The sequence below is a fragment of the Amblyomma americanum genome, chromosome 7, assembly GCF_052857255.1.
Source record: "Amblyomma americanum isolate KBUSLIRL-KWMA chromosome 7, ASM5285725v1, whole genome shotgun sequence".
Classification (NCBI taxonomy): domain Eukaryota; kingdom Metazoa; phylum Arthropoda; class Arachnida; order Ixodida; family Ixodidae; genus Amblyomma; species Amblyomma americanum.
In genome coordinates this window covers 49,020,084-49,035,740 of record NC_135503.1, presented here as the reverse complement: position 1 = coordinate 49,035,740, position 15,657 = coordinate 49,020,084, and the positions used below count along the sequence as shown (strand labels likewise).

General features: G+C 45.5%; 2 protein-coding genes across 31 annotated transcripts in view; one reads left to right on the top strand and one right to left on the bottom strand.

The window, feature by feature from the left end:
• Positions 1 to 15,657, top strand: part of LOC144099057 (uncharacterized) — a 183,607-nt gene that overhangs the window by 51,463 nt on the left and 116,487 nt on the right. The window contains exons 18-19 of one of the 15 annotated variants that reach the window (XM_077632102.1): positions 2,729 to 2,809; positions 7,992 to 8,529. The exons of the other annotated variants lie outside the window; for them this stretch is intronic. Coding sequence (XP_077488228.1) covers positions 2,729 to 2,809; positions 7,992 to 8,178 — 268 coding nt within the window. The 3' untranslated portion in view covers positions 8,179 to 8,529. Of the gene's footprint in view, positions 1 to 2,728; positions 2,810 to 7,991; positions 8,530 to 15,657 lie in introns of those variants that run through there. 15 annotated transcript variants of the gene reach the window in all.
• The window catches only part of LOC144099061 (uncharacterized), a 74,306-nt gene continuing 68,770 nt past the window's right edge, over positions 10,122 to 15,657 (bottom strand). For 13 of the 16 annotated variants that reach the window (XM_077632116.1, XM_077632114.1, XM_077632113.1 and 10 more), the window contains one exon: positions 10,122 to 13,658. In XM_077632116.1, the coding sequence (XP_077488242.1) occupies positions 13,524 to 13,658 (135 nt within the window). In that variant the 3' untranslated portion in view covers positions 10,122 to 13,523. The remainder of the gene's footprint in view (positions 13,659 to 15,657) is intronic. The other 3 variants (XM_077632106.1, XM_077632111.1, XM_077632122.1) reach the window with 3 other exon arrangements.

Below are 15,657 nucleotides of genomic sequence, written 5' to 3'. Positions count from 1 at the left end.
GGTACCTTGACTGGAGTGTTTTTATAGATGTTATGACATTCATTAAACACAGCAGTAGGTAGAGCACCCATAATTATCCAAGTTTGTTTTCGCCTTCGGACGAAACACCTCACCGCTCGCCTCGCTCACTGCAAACTGAACCAGAGAGCTGCGTTGGCTGCGTCCGCCTTTCGCCACCGCTGTTAACCAGGTGGCGCCACTCGCGCGCGCCAAACTGCAGCGCACGGAGCCCATACAGTGCTTGCTCGCTTTGAAGGCGGTGCTTGGAATACCTGTTTCTCTAGCAAGCTCCCTAGCTTTTACCTGCATGAGCTCCACGCTCACAGGTAGATGTGCGGCTCGCTGTTCTCTTACGAACTCCGTCAGGGCCAGTTCAATTTCTGGGTATGACCCATTCTTCGGGCCGCGAAAGCTTCTTCGCGTTCCGCTGCAGGCGAAAAGTGCTTCCTTTTGTCGCCGCCATCCGCAGATGCTTCCCTCGGTGACGCCGAACTGCCTCCCGGCCGCACTGTTGCCGATGTTCTCGGCAACTAAAATAGCCTTTCTCTTGAAAGCAGCCGAATGCTGTTTTCGTGGCCCTGACATCGTGCTCCTCCATGGCAGAAAAAAAGAACCTTCCCTTCGCGAAGCGTGGTTTATGCGTCGGCGCGTACGCTGTCAGGAAGGCCACGCTAGCCCTAGCCACGCCGTCACGGGTAACGAAGCCAAGCCGTAGCCACAAATCAATAACAAAGCCAAGCCGTAACCACGCGGCAATAACGAAACCAAAACTTCGAGCAAAACAAATTTTTGTTCGGATCCGCAAATAATACGAGGCGGAAATTTGAGGTGCTAATAATAGGAAAAAAACCTCGTACTATACGCGGGTTTTTACGGTACCACATTCCTGTGACTTGACAAGTTTATTTGTGACCGCACGCATGCATTTATGCAATGTTCAAGATTGTGGCGGATGTTGCGCACCTGCTACATTATGTAGGAACTTCATCATGCTTAAATACGATGCATCTGAGAGCCTTGGCCATTCTAATTCTAACCTCTTTAGTTTCCAACTGTATATGTCAGTATCGCTGTTGCTGAGCCCGTTTCTTTGTCACAAGTTTTAAACACTGTTTTTGAAGTCTTCATCTGCCTGCCTGTTTGATTTTTGTCACGACACCATGACAGTATTGTGCTGATACATACAGTAGAACACCTCTGTAGTAAAGCATCTCGGACCAGCAAAACTCCCTACTATATCGGTTGTTGGTAATGACATGGCTCTCTCTGGCTGGTTACTAAGCACGAAGTGTGGGTCACAAAAGATACACGTAGAAATACCTTACGTCCCGCTCTTATTTTTCCTTTATGTGATAATTATTTTTGTTTATCACATTATCATATTTAGGACATCATTTATGGCTTGGTTGTGGGGGTTTAACGTCACAAAGCGGCACAGGCTATGAGGGACATCGTAGCGAAGGACTCCGGAAAATTCGACCTCCTGGGGTTTTTAAACAGGCACTGACATCGCACAGTACATGGGCCTCTAGCATTTTGCCTCCACGGAAATGCAACCACCGCGGCCGGGGTCGAACCCGCGTCTTTCGGGTCAGTAGCCGAGTGACATAACCGTTAAGCCACCGTGGCGGCTACGTCATCGTCTATGCCTTGTGTAAGTAACGTATTTAGATGAATACAATAAGGCTACTAAAATAAAGTGAGTTTGATTTCATGTGAAAACCAAAGCTTTCCATGATCACGGCATCGTGTTCTGCGTCTTCAGCATAATTTTAGAGGTAGTAAAGAAACACATGCAACAAATTCATACGCAGTGCCGCCGCGCCTCCCCTTCTTGCCACTGCTTCCCTGTGCTTCGCACTGCCATGCTAGAAGCGCACGCCCTTTTCTTCCCTTTTCTAGTCCTCACTACACCTTTACTGACTTTCCTTTCTCAGCGACTCGCACCACCTTCTTTTTACGCTCAAAGCCAGCTCCACTTTTTCCGTGCACGCCACACGCTTTGGCTCATGGCCTCAAGATCTTAAAAGAGTTGGCACCACCAGCTCTTCAGCTTGGTGGTGAAGCCACCTCAAAGACAGCCGTTTTATCGTTTCGGTATCAATTTGCCTCGCGATCCTAGACTTCGCACATACTGCGATGTCATCATTCCACAAGAAGTACATCGCCAAGGCCAGGCGCTCTTTACTATAGCCGTTTCTTTGAGGAAAAAAAATCCTTACTATAACCGAAAAAAGAAAAATGTACAGTCATCTATGGAAGGCAAAATGGGAGGACAACTTGTGAACTAACTTGTGCACTTTTTAGCCTCTCTGTCAAATCGTGTTCCATTTCCATGTTGCCACATTTTGAAACACGTAATTATTGTGTGTTGTATTACTTTATTTGTATTCTTCTGAGTGCCTCTTGCTAACTATTGTATAAAGTTTTTCTTCTGTCCTTATTTTCTGTCCTTATTTTGTGTTTTTTTTTTTTGCGCTGTTCTCTAACTTCTATGTACTGCCCCACTCACACAATGCTCCAATGTAAAGGAGCCTGTGAGTAACTTGAATAAATAAATAAACTTCACTTTACTTATAACAGAGTATTTACTATAACAGAGTTTACTATAGTGGGGTTCTGCTATGCTATGAAAGGGAAAAACGGGGAAGTGTACATATGCATTTAGCGGTTTGCATGCTTGAGCAGCATCCATACTCTCTTTTATTCTTTTCTATTTTTTCGCAAGGCCTGTGCTTGCTGAAGTAGCTGAAGAGGAGCAGCAAGCAGGCAGCTCCAAAGATGAAGAACCGAGGACAAAGCGAGCTAGGTGAGCTTTTTGTGTAGCCTCAGAGATGACTTGTGCTGTGCATGTGCATCTACACCAGTATTTCCTCTGTACTTTACCTATTGCTGCCAGGTAGCAAGTAGCATTTAACTGTTTTCTGCATCGACCAAGCACAGGAACAGACTGTTCTTTCCCATGTGCTCCAGGAGAGGGGTCTGGAGCAGTGTGCATTGTGGTGCCAACTTTGCTATGAAACTTTAGACAACTAATTTTAATTGCATGTTTATTCTCTGTAATGATACACAAGACATTAAAATACTGTATAAGCTTGTGTAAGGTCTGCACTTTATTTTTAAATTCGGGTGTGAACTTTGAAGGTGCGGCCTGTTTTTAAAAAACTGGTAACCATAGTTTTTTCTCAATTATCTAGTCCAAAATGGGGTGCGACCCTTATACAGGATTATACGGTATGTGAATGTTCACATGGTACTCACCTGCGACCGCTAAATAATTTTGAATTGAATTTCTTTTTTAAAGCTGTTTCTCATTCGTCAACCGAACAATGTGTGTGACCTGTAAGAAGTGCTAGGGTCACGTGAGGCATCAAGAAATGTTTCAGTATAATCACAGCAGGCCTGCTTGACAAGTTGGAATGACAACAATGTCTGAACAATTATATTGGCAGTCTTTCTCATGCCTCACATCATATAAACACTCCTTACATGTCGCAGCCATAGTTCGGTTGTTGGAACCAAAACCGGAACCGCATCAAAAAGAAATTCAGTTATAAACAATTTAGCAGCCACGACCTCATGTCCCTATCTTGACCATCCAGGTGTCTCAGAATGACATGAACTCTTAAGAACATGTCCGGAACTACGTGCACCATGTCTAGTTTTGTATCCTTTGAAAGTATGAGCTGGCTTAGCTTCTGACACGACCTCATGTCCCTATCTTGACCATCCAGGTGTCTCAGAATGACATGAACTCTTAAGAACATGTCCGGAACTATGTGCACCATGTCTAGTTTTGTATCCTTTGAAAGTATGAGCTGGCTTAGCTTCTGAATTGCGGCTCCTATGCTCCATCCTGCAAGAGTTGGCAGCACTATGGAACCTACAGTTCTCTTGTCCAATCAGTGTTGCAGAAACACAGCAAATACCGTATAAACGCGTATAAGGGCCGCACTTTTTTTCCCAGATTCGGGGGGCAAATTTCGGGGTGCGGCCCATACACGCGATTTTCGAAAAATTATTTTTTTTTTCAAGTGAAAGCAAACCAATCTGGAATGCGCGGCATTTATTTACCGTTCAGGCATCACTCACGGAGTCTTCAGACTCCGAGCTGGTGCTGTGTTCAGGTAAATGTTCAGCCCACAGAAAGTCGTCTTCGGTCCCGTCTAAACTGTTTGTAATTCCGGTCACTTTGAAACTCCGGGTTACTATGTCGGTCGACACGGAATTCCACGCGGACAAAATCCATCCAAGCACAGTCGCGAGCGGTGCCCTGTTAAGCCGCCCTGTCGGCGTCTCGTCGTGATTGCCATTGGCCATCCATTCCGAATACTGCCTTCGAAATTCAACCTTAAAAGGCCGATTGACGCTTACATCCAGGGGTTGCAGCATGCCGGTGAGGCCGCCCGGTATCACGGCCATGTCTGTGCGGATACCGCGCAGGCATTCCTTAACCCTACCCGTCAAGTGGCCGCGGAATCTTTCCAAGACGAGGAGCGATCGTCGGGCCAGCATGGCGCCTGGGCGCTTCTCCCAAACGCTTTTTACCCAGTCGAGCACAAGCTCATCGTCCATCCAGCCCTTTTCTTGGGCGCGAACTACAATTCCCTTGGGGAAAACGCCTTTAGGAATCGTTTTTCTTTTCAGGATGACATAGGGGGGCAGCTTCCGCCCGTCCGCGGTGACGCACAGCGTAACGGTACACCGTTGGCGCTCCGCGCCGGTTGTCCGCACGAAAACACTCTTCTTTCCTTTCAGTTCAACTGTGCAGCTCTCGGGACAGTCGAACCACACGGGGGTCTGGTCGGCGTTCGCTATCTGCGAAAATATATAGTTGTGCTCACGACGCAGAACGATGACATACTTCTAAAAGCTGAGCACCTTGTCGGTGTAGTCGGGGGGCAGCCGCTGGCACAGCGTGGTCCTTCGCCGAAATGATAGGCCCTTCCTCTTCAGAAATCTTTGTACCCAGCCGGCACTAGCCTTGAAGTCCTCGTGCGGTATGCTTTTAGCACGCGCCAAGGCTTGTGCCCTCACGCGCAGCATGTCCGTTGTCAATGCGTAGCCATTGTTCCGCACTTCCATTGAATAGCATAGCAGCTCTTCTTCTAGCTCAGGAAATTTGCATGGCTTGTCTCGGAAAGCGCCCTTTTTGGAGCTGGTATTCTTCAACGCATCCCTTTGTCTGCACCACCGTCGGACACACTTCTCGTCCACGTCAAATTTTCTGCCCGTGGCACGCTTGCCGTGTTTGAGAGCGAATACTTTCAGTTTAAAGCCCGCCGTGTAGCTGTTGAGGTGCTTGCCCATCGTGCAACAGTGACAATGCTCGGAGGCAGTTCATGAAAAAGTGAAGAACGACAGCCCACGAGAGCAACAACTATGCCGAGCGACCACGCTAACACAGCCACCAAAAAACGCATGCTTTGACAGCCAGAACAGAACAAAGTTAGACCTGGCGATACCGATGCTGATACGGATAGCGGAAGTACAGTAGCAGAAGCTCGCGGCAGAAGAAAAGATGATGATGATGACCCGCGGCCTCGGGCGCCATCCATGGGCAGCACCTCGAAGCTCCTGTGCGCATGTCTTTCGAAGGCTATTCTTGCGTTTCCTGGAAAGTTTGGGTGCGACCCTTACACGGATCTTTTTTTTTTTTTTTTTCAAATATTTCCTTTGGGAATACGGGGTGCGGCCCTTACACGGGTGCGGCCCTTACACGCGTTTATACGGTAGTCCCTAAAATGTTGGAACGGAGTTGAACTGTTTTTCCAATAATAATTTCAGTGCTTGAAGTGGTACCGTAAAGACCGGAATATAGGTCGAACTTTTTTTCAAAAAACCATGGTGAAAAGTCGACCCCCGTCTTATATACCGGTCATTGGTGGAAAAAATACGGAAGTCTTGCAACAATGGGTGGCTGAAGTCAACAGCCTCCATCACCATCGCCATCAGCAGCAGTGCCGCCATTTTGCGTTTCAGTAGGTGCAAAGCGGAAGCCAACGGCAATTTACCATTGCCTTCAAGAAAAATGCGATTGAGTACGAGGAAGCTCACGGGAACCTGGCGGCACAGCGCGAATTTTGGAGTATCCAAAAAGAGCATTCAGTACTGGCAGAGGCAGAAGCTGCGCATTACAACTTGCAGCAACCAGAAGAAAACATCGTTTCGTGGGTGGACCGCAGTGTATCGAGAATTGGAAGGAAAGCTTGCGCTGCGTGCAAGATCGCTGCCTGTGATTCCCGAATGCATCCATGTGAAAGCGGTAGAAATCGCGCGTGCCTCTAGACTCACGAGGGCACAATTCAAAGGCTCGCCATCCTGGGTGCGGCGATTCATGAAGAGGAGGGCTTTGCTCTACGGCGCCGCGCTTGCGTGTGCCAGAAACAAACACGCGGGTCGATGGGTGCGCTATATTGTTAAAAAATTTGCCGGGTGTACATACAAGCAGCATTTAAATGAAATAAAATACTGCCACCATTGTGCAACCTCTCGAGTCGCATTTGTTTCAAAGTAAGGATGTCTTTAGGTACTTTTCCCATTGAAAAAGTTCTTTTTCATTTTTAGAATTGTTTAGTTAGGGGGTCGGCCTATATTCCGGTCCGACCTATAGTCCGGTTTTTACGGTAGTTCTGACCTTTTTAGTACGAAAGCACTTCTAGACGTACTCCTTGGGTTTCAGCAGTGTCCGTCTTTTTGAAGCCTTTGGAAAGCAAGTGTAAGTGCCTCACTGGGTCAGTGGAGACCTCATTCGTGCTTTCAATAAGTGGTGGTGTCCACCTGCAAATTGAGGCAATTATAAGCCTTTCCTTTTCTCAAGACCAGTGGAAGGTAGGTTTAGACTCCCTTGATTTTGAGGGAAGGAAAAGTGCACAACTAGCTCCCAGGGTCAGTGCAAAACCCATGCTTTTGCACAATACTTTGTGCTTAACAATGCAAAACCATCACCCATATTATTTCTTTTTTTTGTTGGAAAGTATAGCAAACATTTCATTTTCTTGGGTAAATTAGCACAGAAAGACCACACAAAAACACTGCACCGCAGCGGCCTGCTGTGAAGTGATGCACTGCCATTCGCAATAATGGCGTCAGTCCAGTTTCCTGCATGCAGCAGCTGTGCACTGGTGCGCTTTCATTGCAAGTGATGGAGCGTCCAGTCGCTAAATGATGGACTTGGAGGAACACATTTATGCAGCGCGCACCACCGTTCGTAATCGCTGTAGCTTCCGCTGTGCTGCAAGCTACTTGTGAGATGGAGTATGCCGCAATACAGTGTCAGTCGTACTGGCACCCAGACTGACTGCTGTTTTCCCCAGCTTATTTTCTCATCAGGACTGACATTTCCAGCTTTTCCGAGGAGGTTCACTTACTGATCTGAGTATTCGATAGGTAGCATCACAGCAAGACCCAACATGATAGGTGTTACAACAAGTACTGCATGCGAGGACTGAGTCACCTTTTCTGCTAGTTTTCTTGCACACAGCGCACTCTGCTCCAGACATGGCATGTACAGGTGCGGACAAAAGTAAACGGAGCAGGCGATCATCTTCGAATATTTTTCATGCCTTACCTGACTGTAATTCTCAGCAGTGGTAAGTGCATGCTGGGACTGCATGTTGTTGCTCTTTCTCATGGATTAACAATGTTTGTTCATTTCCATTTGGGACAGTGATTGAACTTAGAACAAAACAGCGTGTTCTATTTACATACATCCGCACCTGTACAACAACGTCAGGCAGCAGCAGTGAACATAAACTTAGCACTGTTGCTAATCAAATATGCCTCTCTTCAGGGCTCAAATTGATTTTATTGACCTCTAGATACGCTTTAAAGACTGGTACCAGAAATAGCATGGTCCACCAAATTGGAATTTTCGTAGTGCTGTATATTTTTAAAGATTAGCAAAGTTCGGCTGTGTGCTTCAGAATGACATTCTTGCATAACTAGGGACTTTACATTTCTAATTCTTGTTTTCTTCTTTGCACTTCCAGAATTGAAGGAAATGGTGTTGGTGCTGACAACCAGGCAGATGCACTTATGGACATGGCATTCAGTACAGTCTTAGATAGAAAATTCTTCAAGCTTTTGCAGGAAAAGTTCGCCAAGCTGAGGCCAGAAGTGGTGTCAGCCAAGAAAGCTGACATTTTTAAAATGTTAGATGAAGCAGCCGAGGGTTGAAACAGTTTAAAACATCTGTGTTTTAGCTCAGTTAATTTTACTGTGTTTTGTTGCTGAGTTTTAAATTTGTACTGGAAAGCAGTGCTTTCTCAGGTAGCTTTTAATATTTTAATATGTAGGGCCAAAGACGGTCTTTACACATTATTGAGCATTGTATTATACTCTTTAATATTCCTTAAGAATTGCACAAATGTTTTAAAACTGATGTTCAGTATTTAGCAGGATATTTGCCATGTCATTTGCATGCCTGTTGGCATGCTTGCATTTCTTTCAAAATTCAGCGGAAGTTACGCAAGTCTCAGATTTTGTGTATTTTATTCTAGTGGAAAATAAAAAGTGAAGTGCCATAAAGCAGTTCTTCTTGTTTTCATGACAGAAAGTACGATTGGGAAATGAGGTTTCAAAATTTCTTGTTTGGTCAAATTCCGACAGCTTGAGAGATGTGATCTTTGCATCATCACCTTCTTCACTAAGCTGAAGACTGAACAAAAATTTAACTCTCGGCTAGTCTTGGAATAACTTTTCGGAAACTGCGTCTGGGAGTGGAGGCTCATAAGATTTTGATACTCGTATCCAAGTCACACAAGCAGTTGTGACAAATTCCGAAAGAGATCAGCTTGCATGCATTGCAGTATCCTAAGCCACTTCAGAGTCGTCTGGGGAACTTGCTGAGATCTTTCAAATCATGCTTCCGAAGCAAGCCTTCGAGCTCACCTCTGCATCACACTGCAAGCATGGCATTTGGTGTGTATTTACTATTCGTTTACAGGCATAAACTAAAATGCAAAGCTGTTAGAAGTGACGAGGAGAATAAAAAGTGAAGTGGCATAAAGCCGTTCATTTTTCTTTTTTTCATGACAGAAAGTGTGTGAGGTATCTTTGATATTTGTGTTCAGAATCTTGCGAGTTTGACGTAGTTAAGGCTGTACTCTGCTTTGAAACTTACACAGTGTTGTTGTGACTGACAATTCATATTGGGCTCGTGCTTCAAGGCGGCGATATATAACTCCCATTCAAATGTTGCCTTAGTCATGCGTCGTTTTAGGCAGCTGCGGAAATGTTCATATCGAGCCTGGGAAAGGGTGTCTTGCACTCAAAATTCAGAACCCCATCCCAGCCATCAGAAGCAGTCATTAGAAGTACGTTTCGTTCTTGGTAAGGGCAGGGCAACTGAGATTTCAGTTTGATGCATATGACAGTTGTTTCACCGCAGCTCTTCAGCCAGTGTGTGGCACTAATAGGAACTAACGTGCAAAGGCGTCAACAGGAAAATTATATATATATAGGCATGCAAGAAAAATTAAATTGTGAGTAATGTTTATGAGCATACATAACACCAACATTTGGTAGTAACATCTCGCCAATGTTTCAAGTCCATGTTAGACAGCATTTTTGAACACAAATTTGTCTTGGGTTCGGATCCCACCATTGGCATGTAGTTGTTTTTCCTCTTTATAATCCATTATCTTTAAGCGATAAAATGTTCACAATTTTAATCTCCCACTGATGTACACAAGTTATAAAAAGAGAAACATTCCTCTATGCTCCCTGGTTTCGTTGACTGTTGCCTTCCTTCATAATACTGACAAGTCTGATAATGCACTGGTAATGTAGTTTACTGAATCCTGCTGCTTCTCATAACCCAGTGAATACAGTGTAACTGGAGGATACTAAAGCAACGTGGACAGGGCTTGGAAAGGCGCCTCCTTTGCCGAATGCATTCGCATAATGTTCGCACAAAGACAGCAGTGCGGAGTAATATGGCTTTTATAATAAAAGGTATTAGCAACATGGTCGTTCTCACTTGTAGTTATAATTTTTACCATTACAAGTTTAAAGTGCCCAAAATAACTTTGCTCGATTGACAAGTGTCACTGGCTCTAAAATGAGGGCCTTATACATGTGTGTACACAGCGCCATGCCCATTTCTAGTTTCATAATGTTTCTGGTGCAGTGTTTCGTGCATGAATTGATCGTTTGACTTGATCGCTGTGGAAATGCATGCTGTGTTAATTGCGTGCATTAATCGACTGTAAAAAAAATCCGCACCAGTACTGAATTGCTTTGAAAGTTTCTTGGTGCGTCACCTTTGCAGAACATGGAGGGGGTCATTAGTATTTTTTTCACATAGGATGGTGGTGTGCTCTGCCCTGATGCTAACACAAGTTAAGCAGCAACATTATTCTCTGCACACCTTGTCAATCTATTGTCAGGATAATGGCATATTAACGTTACCCAAATCTTGCGCTAATGTTAGTGTTTAACCTTACCTAGTGATCAAGAAGACTTTATTAACATTTAGAGAGTGTTCGGGCAATGTTTTGGCAACATTTCTTGAATATGTGTGCTACAGTGCTCAGTTAAAATACGATTAGATAATTGTGATTAACTTAATCTTTTGATTTTGGTTTTAAGGTATAAGTTTATATTTCAGAGTTGAAAGCCATCAACATCGCAAGTGAGCCTGTCTTTTTCTTTTTTAATTCCTGCATTGACTCTGTAGTTAAAAATATCGAGTATCAAAAATGCACTCTGAAAGCTTGTTGAATTGGCTTTTCCGCATGTCCGATTTATAAAATAGCAAAAGCTGTCTGGCTAGTTGCTGTTGCGTCATATTGGTCAGCAGCACTCAGACACACGAACAGAACACAAGGATATGCACAATGACACTTTCACTCTGGTCTTTTTAGCATCCCTTCTCATTCTTCCCGATTTCTGATTATTTCAGTATTGGTTTTGCTTTTTGAGGAAAGGAAGTGGCGCAGTAATTGTCTCACATCACGGTGGACACCAGAACTGTGCTGTTCTCTGTCCTTTCTGCAAGAGTGGTTTCACCCCATGAGTCAGGCAGGTTCTTCCCAACTCTTCCACACTCCTCTCAACGAAGCCGGACCACCACGAAATGAAGATTACAGCAGAATTTATTTACATTATGTACAAAACTGAGACAACTTTGCTGCCGTCAAGATGCGACCTCTAGTCTCGGCATCCACCATCTCTCTCCTCGTTCTTCTGTTTTCCTCTCTCCTTTCCTCATTTCAGGGTCCTCCTTTCCAGCTTGCTCTGGTTCACCCTTGTTTCCGCGTTGTTGCCTTTGGTCGGCTCCTTGTGAAGGCAACATCTCGACAAGCTCCCGGCAGCCGTGTCTTGCGGAGGCATCTCCGCTACCAAGCGCAGACCAAGGTCCTATCAAGTGACACCCCTCTCCGGCACAGCGTACCGTATTTAGTACTTGAATGTAACGAGAGGGGTGACTTTATATGCTGCCCAGCGGGAAGAAATAAAACCACGAATGTAACGGAAGGCTTAAGGATGCAAAACAAAGCACCTTTAACAGACATCGTGGCCAACATATTTAGCTTCCTTGCTTTCGGAGGCCGAGTTCTCAAAAATGGAGTCTTTTTTTTCGCTATCAAAGTCTCCAGGTAACTTCTGCCATATCGATGTTGTTCGCCGCAAAGAGAATCATTCCTCTTAATGAACGTTTGGGCCCACCCACGAGATACTCTCTGAACTTCCCATCTTCCGAGCAACGTCTTTAACTTTCCAATGGATCAGCTCGACACTGACCCCATGAGACGGCTGCCCTGCTCGATAATAAAGTCTGCCACTTTTTTCTCCAGCTCAACGTGATGGCCGTGGCGAGGCCCGCGAAATCCTTTGCGGTCGGGCTCACATTTAAAAAGCCCCTCCCGCTGCAGCCGCCATCCGCGGATGGTTCACTTGTTGAGGTCAAGTCTTCGAGCTGCTGCAGAATCCCCGACCTCTTCACCTAACAGGATTGCTTTTCTCTTAAAACGAGCGTCGTACTGAGCACGATGCCTTGCCATCGTGTGCACTGAATCAATACACCGCGAGCGACGCCACAAGAACACGATGCGACAACGTACTGAGTGCAAGGTTGCAACAAACACTAAAAAATGAGAGAACAACGCTTTGACTTAGGATGGATGAGGATTTGGCTTCCATGGCACTCATGTTGCCAGCATAAGATCGCAAAACTGCTGAAACCAAAACCAAGCTGATTGCTTTGAAATGGATGCACTGCGGCACACACTGCTTTAGGCCAATCAAAGTGCGGTATTTGATTATAACGCGAGAGTAGACTTTAAGGGGGAAAATCTGGGAAAAAACGTTACATTCGAGTAACTATGGTACTTCAGAGGGGCCAGCATCTCGCCTTGGCCTTGGCCACCAGCCATCTTTCCGGCGCCAGCTTGCTGCCACCTGGCCCAGTGCACGCAGCCGTTTCTTGGGCACGCAGGAATGGCCTGCTCACACACACACATAACCGTGGTGTCCTTGTGGCTGCCGTTCATCTTCGGGCCTTCGCCGCCCTCAAGGCACGGGCTGCCGACCACCCTTCACGCCGCTCGGGGGTGTCTCTCATCCGTTGTCGTCTGAGCCGCACGAACCTTCACACAAACACACTGCTCGTTTCACTTGCGTCCGGGGCTAGCCAACGGACGCTCCCTGCATTATGTTTTACCCCTTCACCCGGTATGATTGCCAGCCTCTTCGTTCCTGCTCTCTTTGAGCTCACCCAACTGGCTGCTGTACTCATCTTAGCATTTTGATTCAGCACGCTTCCATTTGGCTGCAGCAATGATCACATGAAAGAAGTCTGCATTGATAATGGAAACACAACTGGATTCAAACGGAACTGACCACATCGAAGAAAATGGCATTTAGTTAGTGTGCAAGTGGGCAGGCTCCTCTGCACGAAACAGAATATTGAACAACACACTCAGGTACCGGAATAACGAAAGACTAGAATGTCTGCTGACAAGTTTTTACCTACATTCGATGAGATTCCGGAAGGTACCTTGCAAAGAACTCTGAGAACGCCTCTGTTGTGGTGCTAATTCTTCCATGTGATGATTGTCGTTATGTGATCTGTGCCGACGAAGACGCACGCCCATGTGTGGTGCCTGCAGTTCCTTCAGTGTGCCCGAGGCAGTGGAATTGTTGCTGCGATCTCGGACATGGCAGTAGGAGTTGCTCTCTTGGGACATGTCTTCTTCATACTCGGCGTTGAAGGCCAATTCGCCGGCTCCATCTGAACTCGAAAGTCTGGTATGTTCTGCTCGCACATTTTCAGGCATGCTTAACAGCTGAATCTCTCCACCAATCAATCGGGCCGTTCTCTGTCACTACGGCACCACTCGCCGGTGCGGGCAGCGCCGCCAATGCTTGCTATTTGCGATGGAGACCGACTGTTACCAGGTGGCGCTACCGTTGTCATGCGCGGCCTAAAGCGCAGGCGATCGCTTTTCCCGGGACTTTGGATGTGTGTGTAGTCTTTTTCCTGTAACCTTATTGTTCCCCAAAATATCTGAGCTGTATTATTGCCTGTATTCTTTGAATATTTTTGTGGCATGTGCGTCGTGTATGTCTTGAAGCTGCTCCTGAGTGGGCCTGAGCCCATTGCTATCACCGCAGTGATGTTCCATGTCGGAGCACCTTGTATTTGCTGAGCACTGAAAGAGACAGAAATAGAGAATATTTATAACGACCACCCGAAGCAAACTAAGAGTACTAACACTTTGGCTGGACCGTGGCGTTCAAACTTATTGGCAGCAACCACATAGGCCACCTTTGCTGTTGGTTATGCTGTGCCCATGCTCACGGTATACATATAAATCATGGCCAAAAGCCACTCGATCACTGCGCTACTTTCCCCGGAGCCACACAACATCCCCTATTCGTGGGAGAGCTTGGCCTTTGCCGTGGCCCCTTTTGGCGGCCCAGGTTCACTACCTGCTTGTCAAGGCGAGCACCACTCCGCACAGCTCCGAACATGAAATGGCCATTCAAGTGCGCACTACACATATGACACGTCTGTGAAGTTTTAGCCCTCTCTCCCATTCTCTTGGTACCTTCGGTACATTCATTAGCAATTCAATTCTCACTGCACTGAGCAACGAGATGTATTGCCGGCATGCAAAAAGGGTGCACGTGGCTTACACGGACATCGCGAGAACTTTATCCACATATTCCTAACAAGCTTGCGTATTCTTTGGGTACAGGTTAACCTAATACAGCTGCTACGGAAGCAATATTTTTTTTTCTGTATAATTAAATACTGCAGACACTAAGTCCACGCCGTGTGGACAGTACAAGTTCGCAAAAACGGAAACTTCATTCAGAGCAGGAGACCTCTCGTGGCCTCTCATTTATTTACAGGTGATGGCGAGCGGTGGTGTGGGTACCACCCAATTGCATAGGAGTGTTTTTTAGAAGCTAGCGTGCCTGAGATTGCCCCCTGTGCGCTAACGGGAGCGCAAATGTGGGACGAAAACCCAGTAAGTAGAGCGGGCAGTGCTGAGCGAATTTGTGTGCATGTAATTTTCAAAAATGGGCACCTTTTGGGGTGAGAATATGGCTTTTTCGGCATATTATTTCCAGTGTTGGCAGACGCCAGACACCTGGTAAATTATCTTAAGTAGTAAGCTGGTTAACTAATTTCTGAGAATTAACTTTTTAACTGTCACAGCTGGGCAACTGGTTGCAACTGGAGATCTGTAGCCGATCGTTAGTAATAGCCGTAACAGTTTTTAGAATTTCGAAAACACGATTATCCTCGACGCTGTGGCTTGACAAATTTTGGTTGTATCGTGTCAAAATACATGCGCTTTCGAAAACCATGCAGGCAAAGCAACCATTCCAGTGCACGCAACTAGTAAAAATTGTTGAGCCACAGCGCAAAGCGTACTCGTGTTTTCCAAATCCTAATTAATGATATGTCTATTACTAATATTGGCTAAAAACCTCCAATTGCTAGTAGGTGCTTTACTCTTAATAGTTAAAATATTAATTAAACAATTAGTTAACCTGCAGCTTACTACTTTAAAAATTCGCCAGTTTTCTAATGTCTGCCAACAATGGTAATACTAGGCTGAAAAAGCTACATTTTTCTCTTAAAAACCTATTTTTGAGAATTACTTAAAATCTTCCCTGAAAAAGCTAGTATAGCTGTTGTAAACTACCATGATGGTGTTCGTACCTCAACTCCCCAGATTAAATCGGTTTTGTGAAAAGGCACAGTAACTACCTCTCAGTCCTGGGGGGGGGGGGGGCACCTAAATCATGGCGTCAGTCAAGAATGCATGAAGGAGAGGAAAAGCAGAAATTGATAGACGTACTTTCAGCAGCAGAAATCAGTGAAACACGAGTTCTCGGAAAAACGTTTACTGCACTTCTACTTGGCTGCCGATCAACTGGTACTGTTACCAGTGGAAAGATCATGTTCATTGCTTGATATCTTCATAATTTTCATACAATTCGAATGCTTCCTCGTAATCTGTGAAGGCTATATCTAGGAGCTGGTTATATTTTGCACGTTCCTCTATTACCTGATTTATGGTGAGAGTATATGGTCTATTGGCGAGTAACCTTTACGAAAGCCAGTGTTTTCATTTGGTCGATTGAAGTATTAGGTTACCCTGATTCTATTGAAGAATACCTTTTTAAATACCT